General features: G+C 36.2%; 1 protein-coding gene across 4 annotated transcripts in view; it reads left to right on the forward strand.

Annotated features, from left to right (window-relative positions):
• The window catches only part of LOC150095971 (uncharacterized), a 50,779-nt gene extending 31,847 nt beyond the window's left edge, over positions 1–18,932 (forward strand). For all 4 annotated transcript variants that reach the window (XM_090409143.1, XM_090409144.1, XM_090409142.1 and 1 more), the window contains one exon: positions 17,235–18,932. In XM_090409143.1, coding sequence (XP_090265269.1) covers positions 17,323–18,636 — 1,314 coding nt within the window. In that variant the 5' untranslated portion in view covers positions 17,235–17,322 and the 3' untranslated portion in view covers positions 18,637–18,932. The remainder of the gene's footprint in view (positions 1–17,234) is intronic.
• The last annotated feature ends 754 nt before the right edge of the window (positions 18,933–19,686 follow it).

The raw sequence follows: 19,686 nt of genomic DNA on the forward strand, positions 1-19,686 counted from the left end.
GAGAAAGCATGGGAATATAACAAAGATCTGTATTTAAGTTTTGTCGATTTGGAAAAGGCATATGACAAGGTGCCAAGAGAGAAGCTATTCAATACGCTGTAGTTATATGGTGTCAATGGGGCATTATATCAAGCAATACTTAGTCTTTATTTGAGTTGTAAGTCAGCAGTTAGAATTGAAGGAAGTACAGGAAGATGGTTTAATGTTAAATCTGGTGTGAGACAAGGATGTATGTTATCCCCTCTGTTATTCATTATCTATATGGATCACATTATGAAGGAAAGTGGTATTAAATCTGATATCACAATTGGAGATGTTAATGTCAGCTCTTTGCTTTATGCGGATGATGTTATACTTCTAAATAAATCCGCTACAAGTCTGCAATCTTCTCTGACTAAATTGAATAGCTCTTGTAATAGATATGGTATGAAGGTCAGCAATAAAAAGACAAAGACAATGAAAATAGGCAGAATCATTGAAAATGTCAACTGTGTTGTGAATGGAGAGCCTGTGGAACAAGTAAAACATTTCAGTTACTTAGGCACGATTTTTACTGAAGATGGTAAATTAAATATAGAAATAGACAACAGAATCCGCAAAGCTGGTATGGTGGGAAGTCAATTGAATAAATTCATATGGAATAAGAGAGAAATTAGTCGGAACACTAAATTAGCTGTATACAAGACAGTGTTCAAACCAGTTTTAACTTATGGATCTGAGAGCTGGGTTAGAAGTAAAACACTTGACCAAAGAGTAGAGACCGCAGATATGAGAGTCCTGAGAAAGATTAGAGGCGTGAACAGATGCATCAATGGCAATATCATATTAAAAATGAGGATATTAGGAAAGAACTTGACATTTTCAGCATCCAGGAATGCATTAGGAGCTAATCTCAGGTGGTATGGTCACTTAAATAGAATGGGAGAGGAAAGATTAGCAAAACAAGTGTTCTCTGCCAGGTTGGCGGGAAAACAACCCAGAGGAAGACCAAGATATAGGTGGAGTGATACGGTACAAAGTGCCTTAGACGATAGAAATATAAGATCTGATAATGTTGGAGTCTTGACAAGTAACAGACTGATTTGGAGGAAAATTGTAGATAGGAAGTTAGTAATGATGTAAATTTTTCATGTAGTACTGTCATATCCTGTACACCCCTTGAGGGTACATGGCAGGAATTTGATGATGATGATGATGATGACATTTTAACACTGAGGAAATGAGATTTAATTTTTTATTTAAATAGTTAAAGCTTGAAACCAGTTATTATAACCTGTATATAGTTGATGCTTCAAAATATTCAAAAAATTAATTCTGAATAGTTCATTCTGGATAGTTATTACTATATATTATTATTACTGTTATATATGGGCATCTCCATGGCATGTCCATTAACCATCAGCACCTGTCATATTTTGCTTTGAAATCATTCACTGACAAAGCACATACTACTGACTCTGGCAATCCATTCTCATTTGCCACTCTCCAAGGGGGGAAAAAAAAAAAAAAAAAAAAAAAAAAAACCTAATCCTCATGCCATCCACACTCTTACCCAATTTCCATGGATGACCCCTGGTTTTCCCCACAGTATTCATACATTGAAATATTTCCTCTACATCAATCCTATAACCTTCTCTCCCAAGCATCTTATGTCTCTAATTATAATTCCCTCTTATCCACTACTCACGCTTCTGTAACCCACAAATCTTCAATATCTCTCTCTCTCTCTCTCTCTCTCATGGGAAGCATCATGCAGACCTCCTACCATCTTGGACACCTGTCTCTAATTCTGCTCCACCTCATCCACATCTCCAAGAAATCCGGGCAACTAGATCTGTGTGTAAGTAATCCAGTGAGGCCTTATTAAAGCCTTATAGAGAGGAATAATAATAATGTGCTTATCTCCACATGTGAGGATGTTCTTCATTAACCAGGTAATTCTCTTCGCTGTTTTAGTCATATGCCTATCTCCCTATCTATAACACCCTCAAATTTCTGGAGTACAGTTCCATCCACGAGGTGCACAACTGGTAATCTTTTTCCTCTAAGTGCCTCCATAGCATAATTGGAAGAATAATGGTACATTGTGCCCTTTGATTGGAAAAGGGTTAAGTGTGATTCTTGTCATTACAAGAGGAATCTTTATATGGGCTTTTCATTTGAAGGTGAGCTAGCTGATTTCATACATTGGTAGCAAGGTTTTTTCTCCTGGAAACTTAGATTTTTCATCCCACATACAGGCAAATCAACCTTCAGAACACATGCAATTTCCAGACAAAAATATTGTTGTTGTTGGTGGTGGTAGATGGCATTGATGGTAGTTGTATGCAGTGCTTTTTTTCTGGAAAAAAAAGTTGCTGGTACTCACCATGAAGATGTTATTACAGTAACTTCCACACTTTTAACATATCTCCGATATACCTTCGTTGTCTCTAGATCGCTTCTTGCTTTTGGTATCAACTGCAGAATGATAACCTCAGAGCAGCCATGAGTCCACATATTTGCTAGGGTTGAACTGAGTAAGAGGAGGTCCTACTCTCCTGATGAACATCAGTGCAGAAGTTTTCCGTAAAAGCAGAGATGACCTAGATGAAGTTACCATAAGATTCATCTGAGAGCAACCCCTTTCACATTCACTGGAAGATATTGCAATTATGCCCAAAGTGTGCTTTAGAGGAAGTGGTATGTCTGGGACTTTCTTGAAGATAAGATTCACGGAAACCACGAACTGCTTCTCCTTCATTTAAGCAAAATTTGCATGCTAACTTTTTAATTTCAGCTTCACCAAATGTCAGATGCTGCTTCCCAGGATTTTCTGGCCAATACTTGGAATCTAAAATCTTAGCACATTCAGGCAAATCAGCATCATCTCCTTCAAGCAGATGCTTTTATAGAAAGCAGATGAACTTATTGCAGGACTGCGTCTTTCATTTTTGTGGAGCTCAATCCCTTTGAACTTCATGTTCTCCTGACTTTGAAGAGAAATACTGTGGTACGGACTAGGATTTTCAATTCTTTCTTCAAAAAGTTGAACTGTATGCTTTATCTTCATGTCTGCTTTGTACACGTCAATATTTCTCTCTTGTAAATCTAGACTTAGTTCACTAAGTTCATGGAGAGCATCACACATAATGCCCAAATCAAGAACAAACTCACATGACGTTGTTTTTCTTAAAAGGCCCTCATAAAAAAGCGATCTGTTTTGCTTCTTCTGCTGTCTTCTTTTGCCTCCAGAAAGGATGGATGAGGGCTTCAAAATCTTACCACACTGCAGAAACAGTGCATAAGCTAGATGCAACCCAGTGAGTGCTTAAAATTCTGCCAATTTTAAGAAGTTGAAGTTCTAGCGTTGCTGCATATTCCTGTAGTTCCCTAGCATTCTTAGGTGAAGCATGGTAAGTCACATAAAGTTTGTCCATGAAACTCTTAAAGCGATTCACTCCTGCCACACTGTGTCACTAACAGACAATTCAAGACAATGGCTAGCACAATGCCAGAAAATAACACTAGGAAACTTCTCTTGCATTAGCCTCCTTACACCATTATGCACACCAAACAACACGGCTGCACCATCACAAGTTACAGACAATAAATACTCCTTTAAGTAATCTTCAGATAATCCTAAACACTCAAGATGACTAATTAAAGAGTTTAGAATTCCTCTAGCAGTTACATCTAATAATTCGATCAAATGTAGGAAAAGACTCATGGGAGCCGAAAGTTCAGGAAGAACTATGCAAACAATTAACAATCAATGTTGTTAATTGTTCGCGATGAGTACTGTTGCGTACTGCCAGAAAAAAAGCACTGGGTGTGTGTTGTAGTAGTAGTAGTAGTAGGGTTAGATGTCAGTAAGCGGGGTGGAGTAGAGTGCCCTCCGGCAATGAGTTCTTAGACTTTGGAGGTGTCACGTAATAATAATAATGTATGACCTTACACTTTGTCACATTAAATTGACATTCATTCTCCTTTTGCCCATACTGCCAGTCTATTTAAATCATCTTGTAAAATATCTACATCATCTTTATTAACTATTGCCCTACCCAGTTTTGTATCATCTTCAAATATTTGATATTTCCCCTCAGATCATCTATATCATTAATGTACAAAGTAAATAGCAGTGGCTTGTGGTATGTCACTAGTCGCAGGCATTTTACATGACGCTGCTCCTGAATAAACTGCTATATGGTATTTTTCTCTCATGACAACCCTCTTATCTACATCACTAACTTCACATCCATACCCCTCTTGCTGTCATTTATCATTAGAATTCCATGCAGTATCCTGTTAAAAGCCTTTGTAGCCATTACTGTCCGACCACAGATGCGAGATCCTCAGCTTTCAATGTGCCAAGAAGAGTCGATTCATGTTGGAGGGGAGATAGGAATAAGGCGATATATGAATTTGTCACCAACACGTGAAATCAGATGCATTATATGTAAAATTTTCCAACAGTTATACAAGCAAAATAGTTACCACTTTAAAAACTAGAATTTTCGTAAAAGTTAATTTTCCAACGCATAATAATAAACACTCATCCCATGAAATAATACATGAAACAGCGTATAATAATATTCATGAAATACGTTGATTACCCTATTATCGGAATGGATTTGCCGCCTTCTGCCATGCACAGAAGTGTCAAGGGTTCTCACATCTGTAGTCGCACAATACTTTTATCCAACTCAGGTCTCACTTTATTATAAAAAGTATGTTACTGAAGCTTGACCTACCCTTCACAAAACCATCCTGCTTCACCTATAGTATTCCATTCCTATCCACTCATTCCCAAATTTTGTCTTTAACCAACTTCTCCAATACCTTGACAACCACTTCTGAAATTCTAATTGGTCAGTAATATGCTACTTCTGTATTGGAACCTCCTTTATGCAATAGAATTGTTTTCCCCTTCTTCCATCTTCCATTCCCTTCAGACTCTGATAGAGCTGCAATTCAGATTAAACAGTCTGGTCAAAGGCACTACCAATTCTTTAGCACATTCTCATAATATGCAAGTTGATATCTCGTCCAAACCCATAGCTGTAGATTCTGTAATATCTTGCATATCTCAACTTCATCTACCTCTGATTCCACATAACTCTTGTCATATCTATTACTGTATTATTCACCTTGGGTGATACACCCAGGTGAATATCGCCTGGTTATAATGCACCCATGCAAAATGATCAATTCATAATTCAACTATTTCGTCTGCTTCAGTCACATAATTATTGTGTGACTGAATGATCAATCATATGCTTCAGTCTTCTACACTGTATTCATCTGAGTCTTCATATCTTCTACTTCCTTTCTGAATACTTCTATTTGTTTTTCCACTGAATGAAGAGTAGACAATGTAGGGCCAGAAAGAAATGATAGGAGGTTAAGGAAATGACAATCCCACTACCAAAGGTGTTATTTTGAATTGTAGATTGACAGGGGAAACATTCCTATAAGATATCTGATTGCTACTTTGCTGAGTGTTAGCAGCCACCCCAGACACATCCTTATGTATCATTGTGGAAATAATCTACTGTTATCTTGATATAAATTATCAACAAAATGAGGTTTTTCTAAATCTTGAATTATATCATGAGCAATCTTAGTTGATGTGAAAAACTCAGGGAGTATCAATGGACTAATGCTTGATAATCTTCACATGCCCCTGATAATTTAATTAAGATGGGCTTGAGTGTCAGATTATTAAGAAGTGGTAAGTACTGGCTGCTTGTTATCTGGAATTAACATAACCCCTTGATGATGATATTCATCAGAAGATACACCATTTGTTAGTATCTGTGTTAATGGTGGTAACTCTTTCAATTACTGTATCTTTTCCAAATGGTGACCCCATCCACCATTACAGAACACTGACCATTAGAGAATGATTTCTGAGTCACACTAGTGTTTATATATGAATGAGAAAGAGATTTGAGTTGAAGGATGATTAAATGGTGAGAACTTGAGTCTTTCTTCTCTTGTCATCAACACTGCCTCATTAATATCTTCAGTGATACCATCTGTAGGGTTGTTGACTTCACCTGTTCCTTTATACATTTATTTGAATCATGAAGAAGTCTTCTCTGAGGTCTCCCTCTTTTCTGTCTGCCTTAACTATGGCAAATCTTCCCCAGTTTGTTTTGTTGTGGCTCAGTAAGAAGCAAGGCAAAGATGACATTCCTCCTGAAGATTAGATTGACTGTCAACTAATATAGCACCAGTTAAGACTGGATAGTTCATTTGTTGCTGGAATTAATACAGCATCTTGGTACAAGTTATTGGTAGATACAGATACATGATCTATTGTACAGGAGTTCACCTGCACCTGTTTAAAATCTTTTATATTTAAACTATCAGCAACACTAAGAGGTGTAGATAGCTGGCCCTGCGAGATGCTCACTTCACCCTTATACACGAAATTCGCCATCACTTTCGGACATATGTATTTTATGTACTTGAGGATCACAATGTGATGATTACAAGAAATGTCAATAAATAATTTGAAAAAGAATGGACTATGTGCAGATAACACTATCCTGTGAGCCTTTAGGCTCTTATCTTATCTTCACATGCTAAAATTATATCTACAAGAACTTCCCCAGAATAACTGATTAAAGACAGGTAACATATTGCTGTGCTGATTGTTCCATTTCAAACATATGAGTTTTCATCTTTATAATTGTTTATAAATATCATTACTGCTATAAATAGATTTATAGCAGTAATGATAAGTTGTAAAAATACAACAGTCGCTCAATAGCAATTTATCTCAACTTGTAATCTAGTGGTAAATGCTGCTGCTTATTTAGTGAAATAGGTTGTAGGTTTTTAATATGACATAAGGCACTTTTGTGAAAATGCTCTGAATTATGCTAATGAACTCAAGCTCATTGGAGATATCTTTATATATATATATATATATATATGTAAAATAATTTAGAATGTTTGAAGAGATTCATGAAATCAAGGCTTAATGGATCATAGAGTGACCCAGTGTCGCTTAACCCCAAGATCAATAAATTCTAAAATGTTACATTTTAACACGTACTTGTAAATTTTTTAAATTAATTTTACTTAAATATGAAAGAACTCTTATACTTGATATTACTATAAGTATATAACAGAAGCATATCCCTCTGTGGGTGGGGTGGGGTGGGGGGGCACCTATTTATGGTGGAGGGGACTTCCCATTGATGGTACTAGCCTCTTTCATTCTTCTTTTTCATTACTTTTCTTCCTGTATTCTTCATTCTACTTCTCCCGAGTCATTTCGATTAACCTTTCTTCCAGATCACCATCAATGGGATCCAGTGCCTTGCCACTGTGAACCGTGGACATCTAGAAAGGGGGATCCTGGTAGTTTTGCACTAATTTGGCCTCTGCTTCAGCAAGCCAGGATAAATTGGCTAGTGTGCTTGCTTGCAAGGCTCTGCGTGTTGAAGTTTAAGTGCCGGGAGAAACTCTTAGAGGCTTAATGGAATGAAATAGCACTGAGAAAGGATTTAAAATAACATTTAATTCTTCCAATATTTTGTCTCAGTCTGTGAGACATCATCAGGGAATACAAGTACAATATGAGACTTGTAACACACACATAATGACAACACAAAACTAAGTGAAACATGTGGACAAAAGACTCATCCTAATTAGGTCGGGATGTCCTCTGTGAGCACTTGTTAGTGGCTTATGATGTAAACTGGTATCTCAAAGTATTAGGGTTTGCAAGGGTCAGTGGTGTTGTGTTGAGTCTTCTACTTCATGGTATAGAGCAGGGTTTCCCAAACTGTGTTCTGCAAGAAATTCTCTGGAATTTGTCATTTTAGTTTTCTAAGCATTTTTCAGGAATAAATATTTTATAGTGGAAATATTCTGAGGATAATAATATTCGTCAATATGTTGAAAAGCTCAGACCCAGAACATCTAATAACATCTGTTTAGCAAATGTTAGTGACCATGCCATGTATTTTTAAATGTGGATGTATTCATGAATTATCATTAATTTTCACACATCGAAATCTTTCAACCATCGGGAAAGAGAATACCGCAGTTTATGAACGGTCATAAAAATTGCCTGCAAGCCGATTACAATGGGTGGCATATCCTCTGTTCTCAAAACTAAAAGAAATACATCTGTGTTGCAAATGTTAGTGACCAATCGGCAAGGAAGTATAAAGAAAAATTGAAGATCAAAGGAATCTGTATCCGGTTCTCAAATCTAGTAATACTGAATACTTTCTTCGCAAGTTTATTGTAGGGTGAAAGTTTTGAAACTGTGATTTTTTAAAAGTAATAGGCCTGCAGATTTAAATTTTAATATGATAAGAGACAAGGGACTTTGTTTAATTTTGGTATTAAGATATCTCTTATTGAAGGTGTTTGTGACGCAACAGATAGTGAGTCATCCACCACCAGCCTACAAAGCGATCTTCAGGATGTACAAAAGGAGGGTAAAACTACCAGCACACAGGAGAAAAAGTCTGCATTCACTTGTAAGTACTTATAATAATATTATAAATTTTTGGTGATCAGAATGGGATATGTCAATGAAAATCAGCACAAATTAATTTAATGATGTTTATGTTTAATTGATTATTAATAAAAATCAGCTAAATTAACAATTAATTAATAATTAATACATTACTAAATAACCAACGTGTTCCATAAAATTTTCAGGATTTGTGAAGTGTTCCATCGTCGGAAAAGTTTGGAAAAACGCTGGTATGGAGATTAGGTTCATGACTTTCTGCAGTGCCAGTATATCGTCCAATGCAGCCCTAGCATTCCACTCCCAAGTGTAGTCAGTCAGTGTCCATGTGTGGCTTAGTGTTGGGTGGGGAGCTGTAAACCATCTGTGTACACTTCTGTTAGAAATGCACTCTCCACCCTGTTCCTGACAGCATGGGATAAGCTAACCGAAGGGATGCTGATTGATGTTCCTTGCTCTCCATTTATTGTGCACTTTGTACATTCAAAGCTTGATTGTGGGACCTGGGTTTACAGTTCTGCAAGGGAGAGCATGCTCCAGCTGTTGTACCCGGTCCATCATCAGGGTATCCAAGTAGCCACCGGTGCTTTTAGTACATCACCCATTCAGAGCCTTTATGTTGAATTCTATCACTTAGATGAAAACACGTGTCTCTTAATTATGCCCTAAAAATAAATTCTCTTCTAGATCATCCTACATGGACTAGTCTCTTTTCTGTGCGTTGGAATCAATACATGCCAGATTGCCATCCTTCCTTTTGGCATGCATGTTAAAGAGGCTATGGAAGCTACTAGCATGAGTGCTGACAATTAACTACATCAAACAAAACAACGATCCTCCATGATAGGCTTGTATCCCAACCTGTAATTTCTCACTTTGTCAACTACAAGTCTCGTACACCCTCATCTTTCTACCTTCAATTATTCAATGCACAAAGAGCAGCCCACTCTGATTTCTTGTCCATCTGTAGTGATGGCTCAAGATCAGAGATCTCTGTTGGCTGTGCTGCTGTTCCCTAACATTACAATCTCTAATCAGATCCCACCGAGTAACTATACAGCGGAATTGTATGCCATTCAGCTCCTTGTGCATATCAAAGAAAATTCCTATCAGAAGTGTATAATTTATACAGACTCTTTGAGTTCTTTGCAGGATATCTTCTCTCTGATGTATAATCCACATCCAGTGCTTAATGAAGTTCTTCAACTCTTGCACAAAATAAAGACCCTTAATTTTGATGTTTGGTTGTGTTGGATTTCCAGCCACACTGGAATTAAGGGAAATGACATTGCAGCTGCTAGATCAGCTCATACTTTCTCAACCTACTATTCAACAGTGCCTTTCACTGACTACTCTCCGGTTATAAAATCACAGTTAATTACACGATAGGAATACTCATGGCAGAAAGCACTGACAAATTACATGAGAAACTCTTTAAATTTTAAATTAAGCTGCACAATAACCATTAGCAGTCTATCAATGTAGAAACAGAAAAGAGGAGGTTGTTCTTGCTAGGCTCTGCATAGGTCACAGTCATCTCACACATTCTTATTTATTGAGGGTGATGACCTACCTATATATGGGAAATGCAACACCCATCTTATCATTAGACATATTCTGGTGGAGTGCAAGCACTTCACACAAGAGAAATTACATTTTCACTTATCTAGCCGAGCCCTGTACACTCAGCCAAATTCTATCCAAGTCAGATGTTATCAGACTTGGACAGAATTCACAATTTTTTTAGATTTTTAATAAACATTAATTTATTCAAAGACATTTGATTATGGATTTGTATATATGTAGATGCTGTGTTTAAATACCAAACTTCATACATACATTTTTTTTAAACTGATTTACGTTCTAATAACTTTGTACATATATTTTATACTATTCACTATGTTATCCTCCCCTGGTCACTATTTATTTACTTACCAATACCCTGTGTACTGCTGTAAGCCATGTCCTGGGCAGTATGACTTTTGCTGTTCTTGCACCAGAAAACCCCAAATTAATTAATCAAACTTAATAACTCTTAAATGTGCTCAAGCCAAACCACATTATGTGAGATGTCAGAGTCAAAAACAATCTTGGATCTAGTTTACATCATCAATTAATGAAACAACCAGTGAGAAAATTGTAAAGGATAAAATCTGGAAAATGAAAGTTAGATACAGGATACACTGTTTGTTTACTTTAGCCATAAAGGATATGTTGTTGCTGATCTGAAAGCTGTTGCAAATGCTTTGGGAGAAAATTTTACCAGAATCTCTGCAACAGTTTCATATTCTTCTGAATTTTTAATATTGAAAGAGCAATGAGAGAAATAGTGAATAAATTTTTCTACTAATGGGCTAGAGCCATACAATCAGCTATTTGTTAAGGAGGAAGTAAAAAGAACTCTTCTGTTGTCTCATCCCAGTGCACGAGATTCTGATGACAGCATCCATTCTGAAATGATAAAACTACTTCTCTTAATATACAATAGAATAACTTACAACAAAGGAAGTGTTTCAGATTCTTGGCATAAGTCAGTTGTCATTGCTTACCCAGAACCAGGAAAGGGTCCACTGCAGGCAAACAATTGTTCTGACCAAGCTGTCTTTATAAAATTTTAGAGAAAATGGTTAATGTTAGACTTCTCTGGTATTTAGAAATCAACAGTCTTCTTTCCAGTATACAATGTGACTTTCGTAGACATTGTTCAACTTGGCACCATTTGGTTGGGTCTATTTAGAAACTTGTAAGAGACGCATTCCTGATATGAGAACATTTGGTTTTAATGTTTTAGAAAGATTTTTTACTTTTTTATGTTGCTCCCACCCATGAACAGTTATTTACAGACCTACAGTACATTTTGTACTGTGAGTGGGCTAAGGATTTTTCTATTTTTTATCAGTTTTATATATATTTTTTTGGTGTTTTTTTATTATATTTATATATTCCAGAAATCCTGCTCTAGAGTCCAAACATGGAACTTTTTTTCAAGCCACTTCAGGCCTCCAATAAGTAGGGTGGTGGTCTCACACTGGGCAATGAAATTCATCTTCCACCTAAAGACAATCACAAACATCCATGCTCACAGCGGGAATCAAACCTACAGCCTGTTGGTTGGAGAGCAGGTATGCTAACCAGGCTGGCAATACCACTTGGTTATAAATTACATTAAATTGGCGAAGAAATTATATTTTTGTTTGATCCTTTATCCAAGTGTAAGGCAAACAAAGCTTTTGTGTGAAGTATCTTCATGACTAGCCTACTTGTATGTAGAGGCAAATGACTTTACATTAATTGCTTAATGTTCAAAAGGATGTGCTTTGCATTATGGGATACACAAGGCAATTAATGTGAAGTCATTAATCAAATCTCTCTCTCTCTCGCTCTCTCTCTTGGCATAAACACATTACAACTATTGCCTTCTTAACATCTGAAAAATTAGGATTCCTCTTTTTCTCAGTGGGATGGAGCACCACTGCAAATTTGGGAATTATTGAATGCAGAAGCAGTTAGATCAAATGTGTACTTTCTCTAGTTGGAAGAGAAAGGCTAAATAAAGATTTAAAGTTTGCAGTTCCTTGTCCCTGTAAATTTTCATAAAAGAAGAATATATTATTAAAGCTCAAACAAAATTAGAAAATGATCTGATCAAAGTTGTCTTTAAAAAAATTATAATCCTACCCCTATCAGTGGTCCTAACAGGCACTTGAGTGCCCATGACCTTTCCAAGTATTCTTGGGCTTCACAACTGTAACTCAGGGATAAGGTGGTTACCCTTATGCTTCCCGGTATGTCCTATGTCTGAGATGCATGTGTTCACAGGGCCAGTTTGCCTTTCTGGGGGACAAAAAAAAAACCTGAGTTTCCAGGTGGAAAAAACCCTCTACATCCATATGAGACCGGCTAACTCACCTTTCATTGAAAGAGTCCATATAAAGGTTCCTCACATCACTGACAGGATTCGCACCCAGGTCTTTCCAACCAAAGGGCTTCGTCTATACCGAGTGAGCTATGGAGGCTAATTATAATCACTAGTAGCAAAATATTTCCAAAACCAAACTAAAAAAAAAAAAAATTTAAGAAAGAATCCTGTTATCTACAATTTAGTAACAAGCCAACCCTTCAGTTATTACAATGGCAAATTGCCTTCTCAGTGTAGTCAAATAAATGGTAGATTACTGTATATGATTAATTTTCAAAAATAAATGACTTTGGTGTCATGTATTTTTTACACAGTGCATTCATGACTGTGCTCCATGATATAAACAACATCAGAAGAAACTAATTAATTTATTAAACTTAATAATATTTCACTGGATTTCTAACTAGCAACTTCATATCACAAATTACAATTGTGGTAAAATACACAGCAGTCAATTAGATTGTTGTAGAAATAATTCAAATTGTAACTGGAAAGGTACCAAAGTCAATGGGATTTTCTTTTCTTTTTTTTTTTTCCAACTTGTCTATACATATACAATATTTAATTGCATATTCAGTGACTGTAAGGGAGATAAGAAATTCATCTCTCTCTCTCTCTCTCTCTCTCTCTCTCTCTCTCTCACTCACTCACTCACTCACACACACACACACACACACACACACACACACACACACACACACACACACACACACACACACAAGGCAGTTTTAAATTTAAAGGAGGAAAAATCTTCAACTGTAGAAAAAAATATCTGGTCATTCACTTCGTAATGCAATGAGATCTTGATATTTCTAAAGTTAAGAGGGTAAGGGAAGAACTTCTGATTTTAGCAATTGCCTTTGCTGAACTAGTTGGCTGAGCAGTTGATATATCCATTCTCCAACCCACCAGACTGTGGATTTGAATCCTGTGGTTAACAGGGATGTTTTATTGATTGTCTTTATTTGAGAGATGAATTTCATTGTCTGGTGCTAGATCACTGCCCTTCTTATTGGAAAAAGTTCTGTTTGGTCTCTAGTGCAGGGTTTCTGGGCCATGTAAAAATAAATAAAAAGATACAATAATAAATAAATAAAATAAATTATATAAAAAATTTGTTTAGTCTGCCCATGCTAAGTTTACAACCTTTTATGATGGGAGGCACATAAAAGATGATGTAGAATGATATAAAATTGCTAGATATTCATATATACTTTACCAGTTGTAAAAACCAACAGATTTATCTAATGCAAATATTCAAAATGAAATATATATTTTTTAGGACTTCATTAAGATAACATTACATTTGTGATTTTCTATACAATTAATATAGGTTATAAATTCCAGTTCTACAAATAAAATTCTAACAAGAAATTGACACATTATATATTTATACACACACACACACACACAGTTATTCTACCATTTATCTGACACTTTGATTATGAGAACAGCAAATTCTTTTAAACGAAGAGTCAAAGATAATTGAAGATTACATAGTGCTTTACCAGAAGTCAGTTGCCATTCGATGGTTGTTGTTTTGGAGGTTGGATAAGTGATAGATTACTCTGTGTGTGTGTGTGCACGCGCACGCGCCAGTAGTTGTCTGGGCACTTTAGCAATTTACAGTTGATACCAGCAGGCAAACCTTAATATTGAGTATGTCCACCTTTGACTTTAATCACCTCCTACACCCTTTGAGGGAGGCTTTCCACCAATGTGGGGCAGACATCAGGTGGAACTTATCTCCATTCCTCCATCAAAGCAGCACTGAGTTCAGTGACAGATTGAGGACTTGCTGCTCTGGACCGCAATCAATGCTCCAATTTTTCCCTTAGGTGTTTGATGGGGTTTTGGTGAGGACTCTGCACAGGCCAGGGCAGTCATTTAACACCCATCTCTTCATACCATTCCATAATAACTGCAGCTTTGTGGCATGGAACGTTGTCTTCTTGATAGTAACATGGATCCAGTCCATAAAAACTCCACAGTGTAGGCAGCACCCGATTTCCGTAATATCAAGGTACTGAGCTGCCTTAATGGAACCACGAACAATGACCACTGGTCCCACTCCAAACCAGCTGAATGCACCCCATACCATTACTCCTCTGCCACCAAACTTCACTGTAGGCACAACTCACTGTGGTAACAAGCATTAACCAGGCTACCTCCATGCCCTACCATCAGACTGGAAACAGGTGAACCTTGATTCATCGGTTTCCAAGTGGTCCAGTTGACCAGTACTGTTTTCCACTGGTCAATTGTCCATTCACATGCTCTTTGCATCAGGCCATATGACCCACCTTATTCGTTGTTGTGATGTTCGGCTTCTGTGCCACTGCCCTTCCCTGGAAATGCAGTAAATGGAGTTCTTTTCATACAGTATTAGCGCTCACCATGGTGTTATTGATTCTCTGGAATTCATCACAGATGGTCTGTGCCACCTGTTTTAACACCCTCCTGTCCCTGTCAGTCATTTTCGGCATCCACCCTGGGTGTTTTCCTGCACAGTGAGGCCAGAACATCTCAATTTATTGATCACATCACCAACCATTGATTTTGGATGCTTTGGTCGAGCGGCAATGGCACATATGGACATGACACCTCTCTCGAAGTCACTTAGTTTGTGCCATGTTGCCATACCACCTATATTCAACTGCTACGATGAAATACTGCTTCCTACTGTCTGTACACCAGTTTTTATGTTATCAGTAAACCTGGAATGTTCTATAGCTTCAAGTAACAGTGGTGTCCAGACAATTATTAGTAGGTGTGCGTGCACATCACAAATGTAATGGTATTTTATTTGAAGTCCTAAAAAATATATATTTCATTTTGAATATTTGCATTAGATATTGAAAAATTTGTAAAAAAATAAATGTGCTCATCTGATGCCACACACAAACAAACCAACATGAGCATGTTAAAAAAAAAGATACTACATCTAATTCATAAAGGTAATGTATCTTTATTGATTTTCTGAGATATCAGAACTATTCGATCCATAATTAATGTCATGTGCACTTGATTGTGATGTAGACCTGCTAATTGATTATAGTATATAACAGCGGTTGGAAACTCAGAGGCATCAGAACTCCAGGATATCATGCTAAGGCTATTATAACATAATTTTCTAGAGCTTGTGACTTTCTATTTATCAACCTTGCTTAAAATGTTCCTATTTTCCATTCTTCATTCATTCGGTCTGATTGTGAAGGATTTCAATTTAGTAGAGATAAGCTTTTTTTTTTTTTTAATGGAAAACAGTGCCTTAATGAAATCAGTCTTGTATTTGAAAACAGCAATTAAGAAATGAGAACCCTCCTCCTAAAAAAAAATCATTTCAACATGATGTACATTACCACTTACAGGCATCCAGACCTGATTTAATTTTTACCAAACCTCAGAGATGTTGGGATGTTGATAACTTGTGATTCTTTGGCAGATATGAGGCACAAGTAACCCTTGTACTTAAGATCTGGCATAGAATGCCGAAGAATGATAATCCCATAATTTTTGACTTTCTCTGGCTTATCCCAATTCAGTAACAATCATCTGCTGTCTTTACTGCTCTCCAAAGTCTGAAAAGCACTCTACTTCCTTCTTTTACTTATTATCTCTGAAGCCTAATTTTCTGAAGTAAAACTACCCAAACAGAAAAGTCGTCTTCTTAGATGACCATAACTCCATCTGGCTTCTTTTTCCCAGTTCCACTGATCAAACTAGAAGAGAAATGTTGAAGTATTTGCTGTAAGCATTGATGTGTTACCAATTGTCTGCCACAAAAACAGCAAATACCCTCTCCACTCTCAAGATAAAGCTGACCTTCTGTCATTATTTTATTCCACTTCTCTAACTTCTGCACTTACCATACCAGAAACAGTCGACTATATCTCTGGTCCTGACTTTATCTCCCCCAGTTGTTTCAGAACTATCACCCTATATTGTCTCTACATTCTTTTGTAATTATCTACCATATGTTCAGTGTATTCCACAAAAGAGGGAAATAAAAAAAACTGCCATCAAACTTACCAACCATCGTTCTAGCCTTAATCCTGTAATATAATAGTGGTGAAGGGTAACAGTTAAGCTTTCTTTTTCACTACCCCAAGGCCCATCAGTTAATCACTGTCCACCAATATGGATTCAGTCACTCTAGATCAGGTCTAGCCTCCATCACCTGGCTCTCGACATGTGACATGGAAAGGTTTGAAGAAACCTGAACTATTGCTTTTGAAATTTGCAGAGCATTTGATCATGTGTGGGATCAAGGGCTGCTCAGTAAATTGCTATCGTTTGGTCAGTCTTCCACTTTCTGCAACTGTCACTTTTCTGTCTATTCAGTCACTCTGCATCATGGTGGATGGTGGATATCTTGCCTGTGGTTTTTTGCATGTTATCAATACATTCACATGGTGTAATAAACATATTTTGTATTTACAGCCATCTTTGTTTTTTATTTTTCCAAAGTTTGATAACAAGGGCCTGATAAATTTTGTTAAACTACCCCCCATGATATGTCTCATGATATGATCAATGATATTAATGATATGTCTCAATAAGTCAATAGTTCTGTACTGCTGATAAAAACTATTTTGTCCATTCTACAAATACTTGCCAGGTAGAAAAAAATTAGAAACATATTTGTCAAGTCCTGTTGTTGACCAATATTCTTATATAATTAAATTGAATAAATTACAGTTAATTCATTGAAAATGTTTACTGGCAAAACATTAAAAATATAGTTAAATCTATATGGAAGCAAGTTTTTTTTCTTGTTCACTTATTTACTTTAACGAAGTTAAAATAACAGATTTCTTTTTCTTTTAGAGATCACAAAAAAAAAGGTAATGCTCATCTGAATATTTCTTTGAAGTAGAAGTTACTTTAACTTTCAACAGTTAGTGTTAATTGATCAATGGAGAGTGAAGTAATAACCCAGGATAATAGTCCTAGTCAGTCGGAAGATGTGTCAGCTACAGTTCAGTCTGACAAGCAGACAAATGAAAATATTGAAAATGTTGAAAATATACCAAGTGAAGGAGCAGTAGACAGTGAAATGAATAAGTCCACTCCAAATGGTGAGGAAGAACATACCGAAGGACCTGCAGACACAGAAGAAAAATCTGCTGAGAAGAAAGAAAACGAAGATGATAATACATCTGAAATAAATGATGAAATAGCCACTAGTGGTCAAGCTCCTTATTACAATAAAAGGGGTGACAAAATTATAAGTGTGATATCTAACAATAAAAAGCTTTTTGTTGCTGGATTTCCAAGAACAGTAAAATTAAATTATCTGAAGGCAATTTTTAATGATTATGGAAAGGTTGTACAGGCAAGGTTTGGGAGAAATCTAACTAACCGTCGTTCACCATGGTATGCAGTAGTTACGATGGCAAGTAGTAAAGATGCTTCACTTTGCATTGAGAAACTTAATCAATCTGAACACTATGGTCGTAAAATATCTGTTGACTATGTTAGAAAAAAGATATCTGTTGCCAAAGCTGCCAAGATGATGAAATCAGGTGATAAAGAGTTAATTGAAGAAAGTGGTAAAGATGATGAAAATGCTACCAAGGATGACAATGATGATAAAGATAAATCTCAGAAAGAAGCAAGTGATGGTGTAAACAAAGGAAGATTACGTTCAAAACGCCAGAATTTTAGATTTTCTTCAAGGCAGCAGAACAGAGGGCCTCGTGGATTTCGGGGTCAAATGCGAGGAAGAGGAAATCGTGTGAATGACAGAAATTTCAGGGACTCCAGAAATTCTTTTGACCGATCTGTTGGACCATATGTTGATGATGAAAGAGATCGTTATGTTGATCGAATGAGAGCTGATATGCGTAGGTCACCTGGTTTTTATGAACAGAGTGAGCTTAAATACCGTGAAGAGCTCTATTGTCTTCAGAGAGAAAGAGAATGGTTGATATCTGAGCAGCAAAGACTAGAAACGTTAAAATCCTTAAAAATAGAATGCGAACAGTTCAGAGAGGAAAATATGAGGTTCCAGGAAAAAATTCGATACCAACAGAAAATGAGAGATCAACAGAAAATGAGAAGGCCACCTTTTGCAAGACGCCAGCAGAAACCACGTCCTCAGCGTCCTCAGCCGCAACAGCAGCAGCCACAACAGCAGCAAGAAGGAAATATTAGTTCTGCAAATCAGTTTACTAAGAAAAATACTTCGATTGCTGAACCACAATTCTTGTTTACTTGGTTTGATTAATTTGCAGAAATGATGAAATAGTGACCAAAAGCAGATTGTCTTATTACATGGAATTCATTAGACTTGAATATGTTTCACATGGTAATTTCAGTTTCATATCAAATTTGAAGTTTTGTTCTATAAGCTACCCATGTATGTTCTGTGAATACAGCTGTCATTTATCAGTGTTGCATCAGTGGTTCTTATAATATGCAACTTTGTCGCCATTATTTTATTGTAAGTATACAGTATGTAGCTTGTCAGACTTTTTTCCCCCTATTCTGATTGCATAATAATAAACTATCTTAAATGGTTAATTTGTTTCTTGTGCATTAATAACATTATTGTATGAATAATAAGTAATATTTATTCTACATATTGAAATAGAAATACATATACATCCTATTATTTGTCTTATTTGAAGTTATCATTAATCACTTTATATCAAAAACCTGGAAAAGTAATGGAACTAGGAGAAGAATTAGAGAAGTATCATGTTGGCATAATTGGTATTGGTAACTGAGAGGAAGATGGTTAAAACAAGTGAGATACTGTTTAATAATTATAAAAAGTTATATTCTAGCTGTGGTGATCATGAAAGTAAGAAATAGTTATAGTATTTATTCACCACAAAACACAAAGATAAACTTCTTGAATGGTATGTAATTTCAAATAGAGACGAGTGATGTTGCCAAATTTCAAAATGGAAAATTATTCAGACTTATTCGGGTATGTGATTCCACAAGAAATTTCCAACATGAAAGAGATGGAGGAATTTTTTAGGTTGTTAATGAGTACATTAAACAAGAATTCAGAAGAAAAAAAAAAGAAATTGTTGGTAATCTAAACAGTGGGAAATGAATACCAGACAAAAAGTGGCAAAGCTAATAATAATGATTGAAGTATATTAATATTAATGTGAATTTCTCTTTAGAACATTAAATAGTTGATTACTATCACTATGTTCCACCATAAAAATGTGCATAAATTCAGATGGAGAAACACAAAAAAAAGTCTTATTGGCTATGTACTGTTTATAGTGTTTGTTCGAGATATGAGGGTGGGGTCTGA

Source organism: Typopeltis vanoorti, chromosome 19 (genome assembly GCF_054136105.1).
Source record: "Typopeltis vanoorti isolate ZY-2024b chromosome 19, IOZ_Tvanoo_1.0, whole genome shotgun sequence".
NCBI lineage: Eukaryota > Metazoa > Arthropoda > Arachnida > Uropygi > Thelyphonidae > Typopeltis > Typopeltis vanoorti.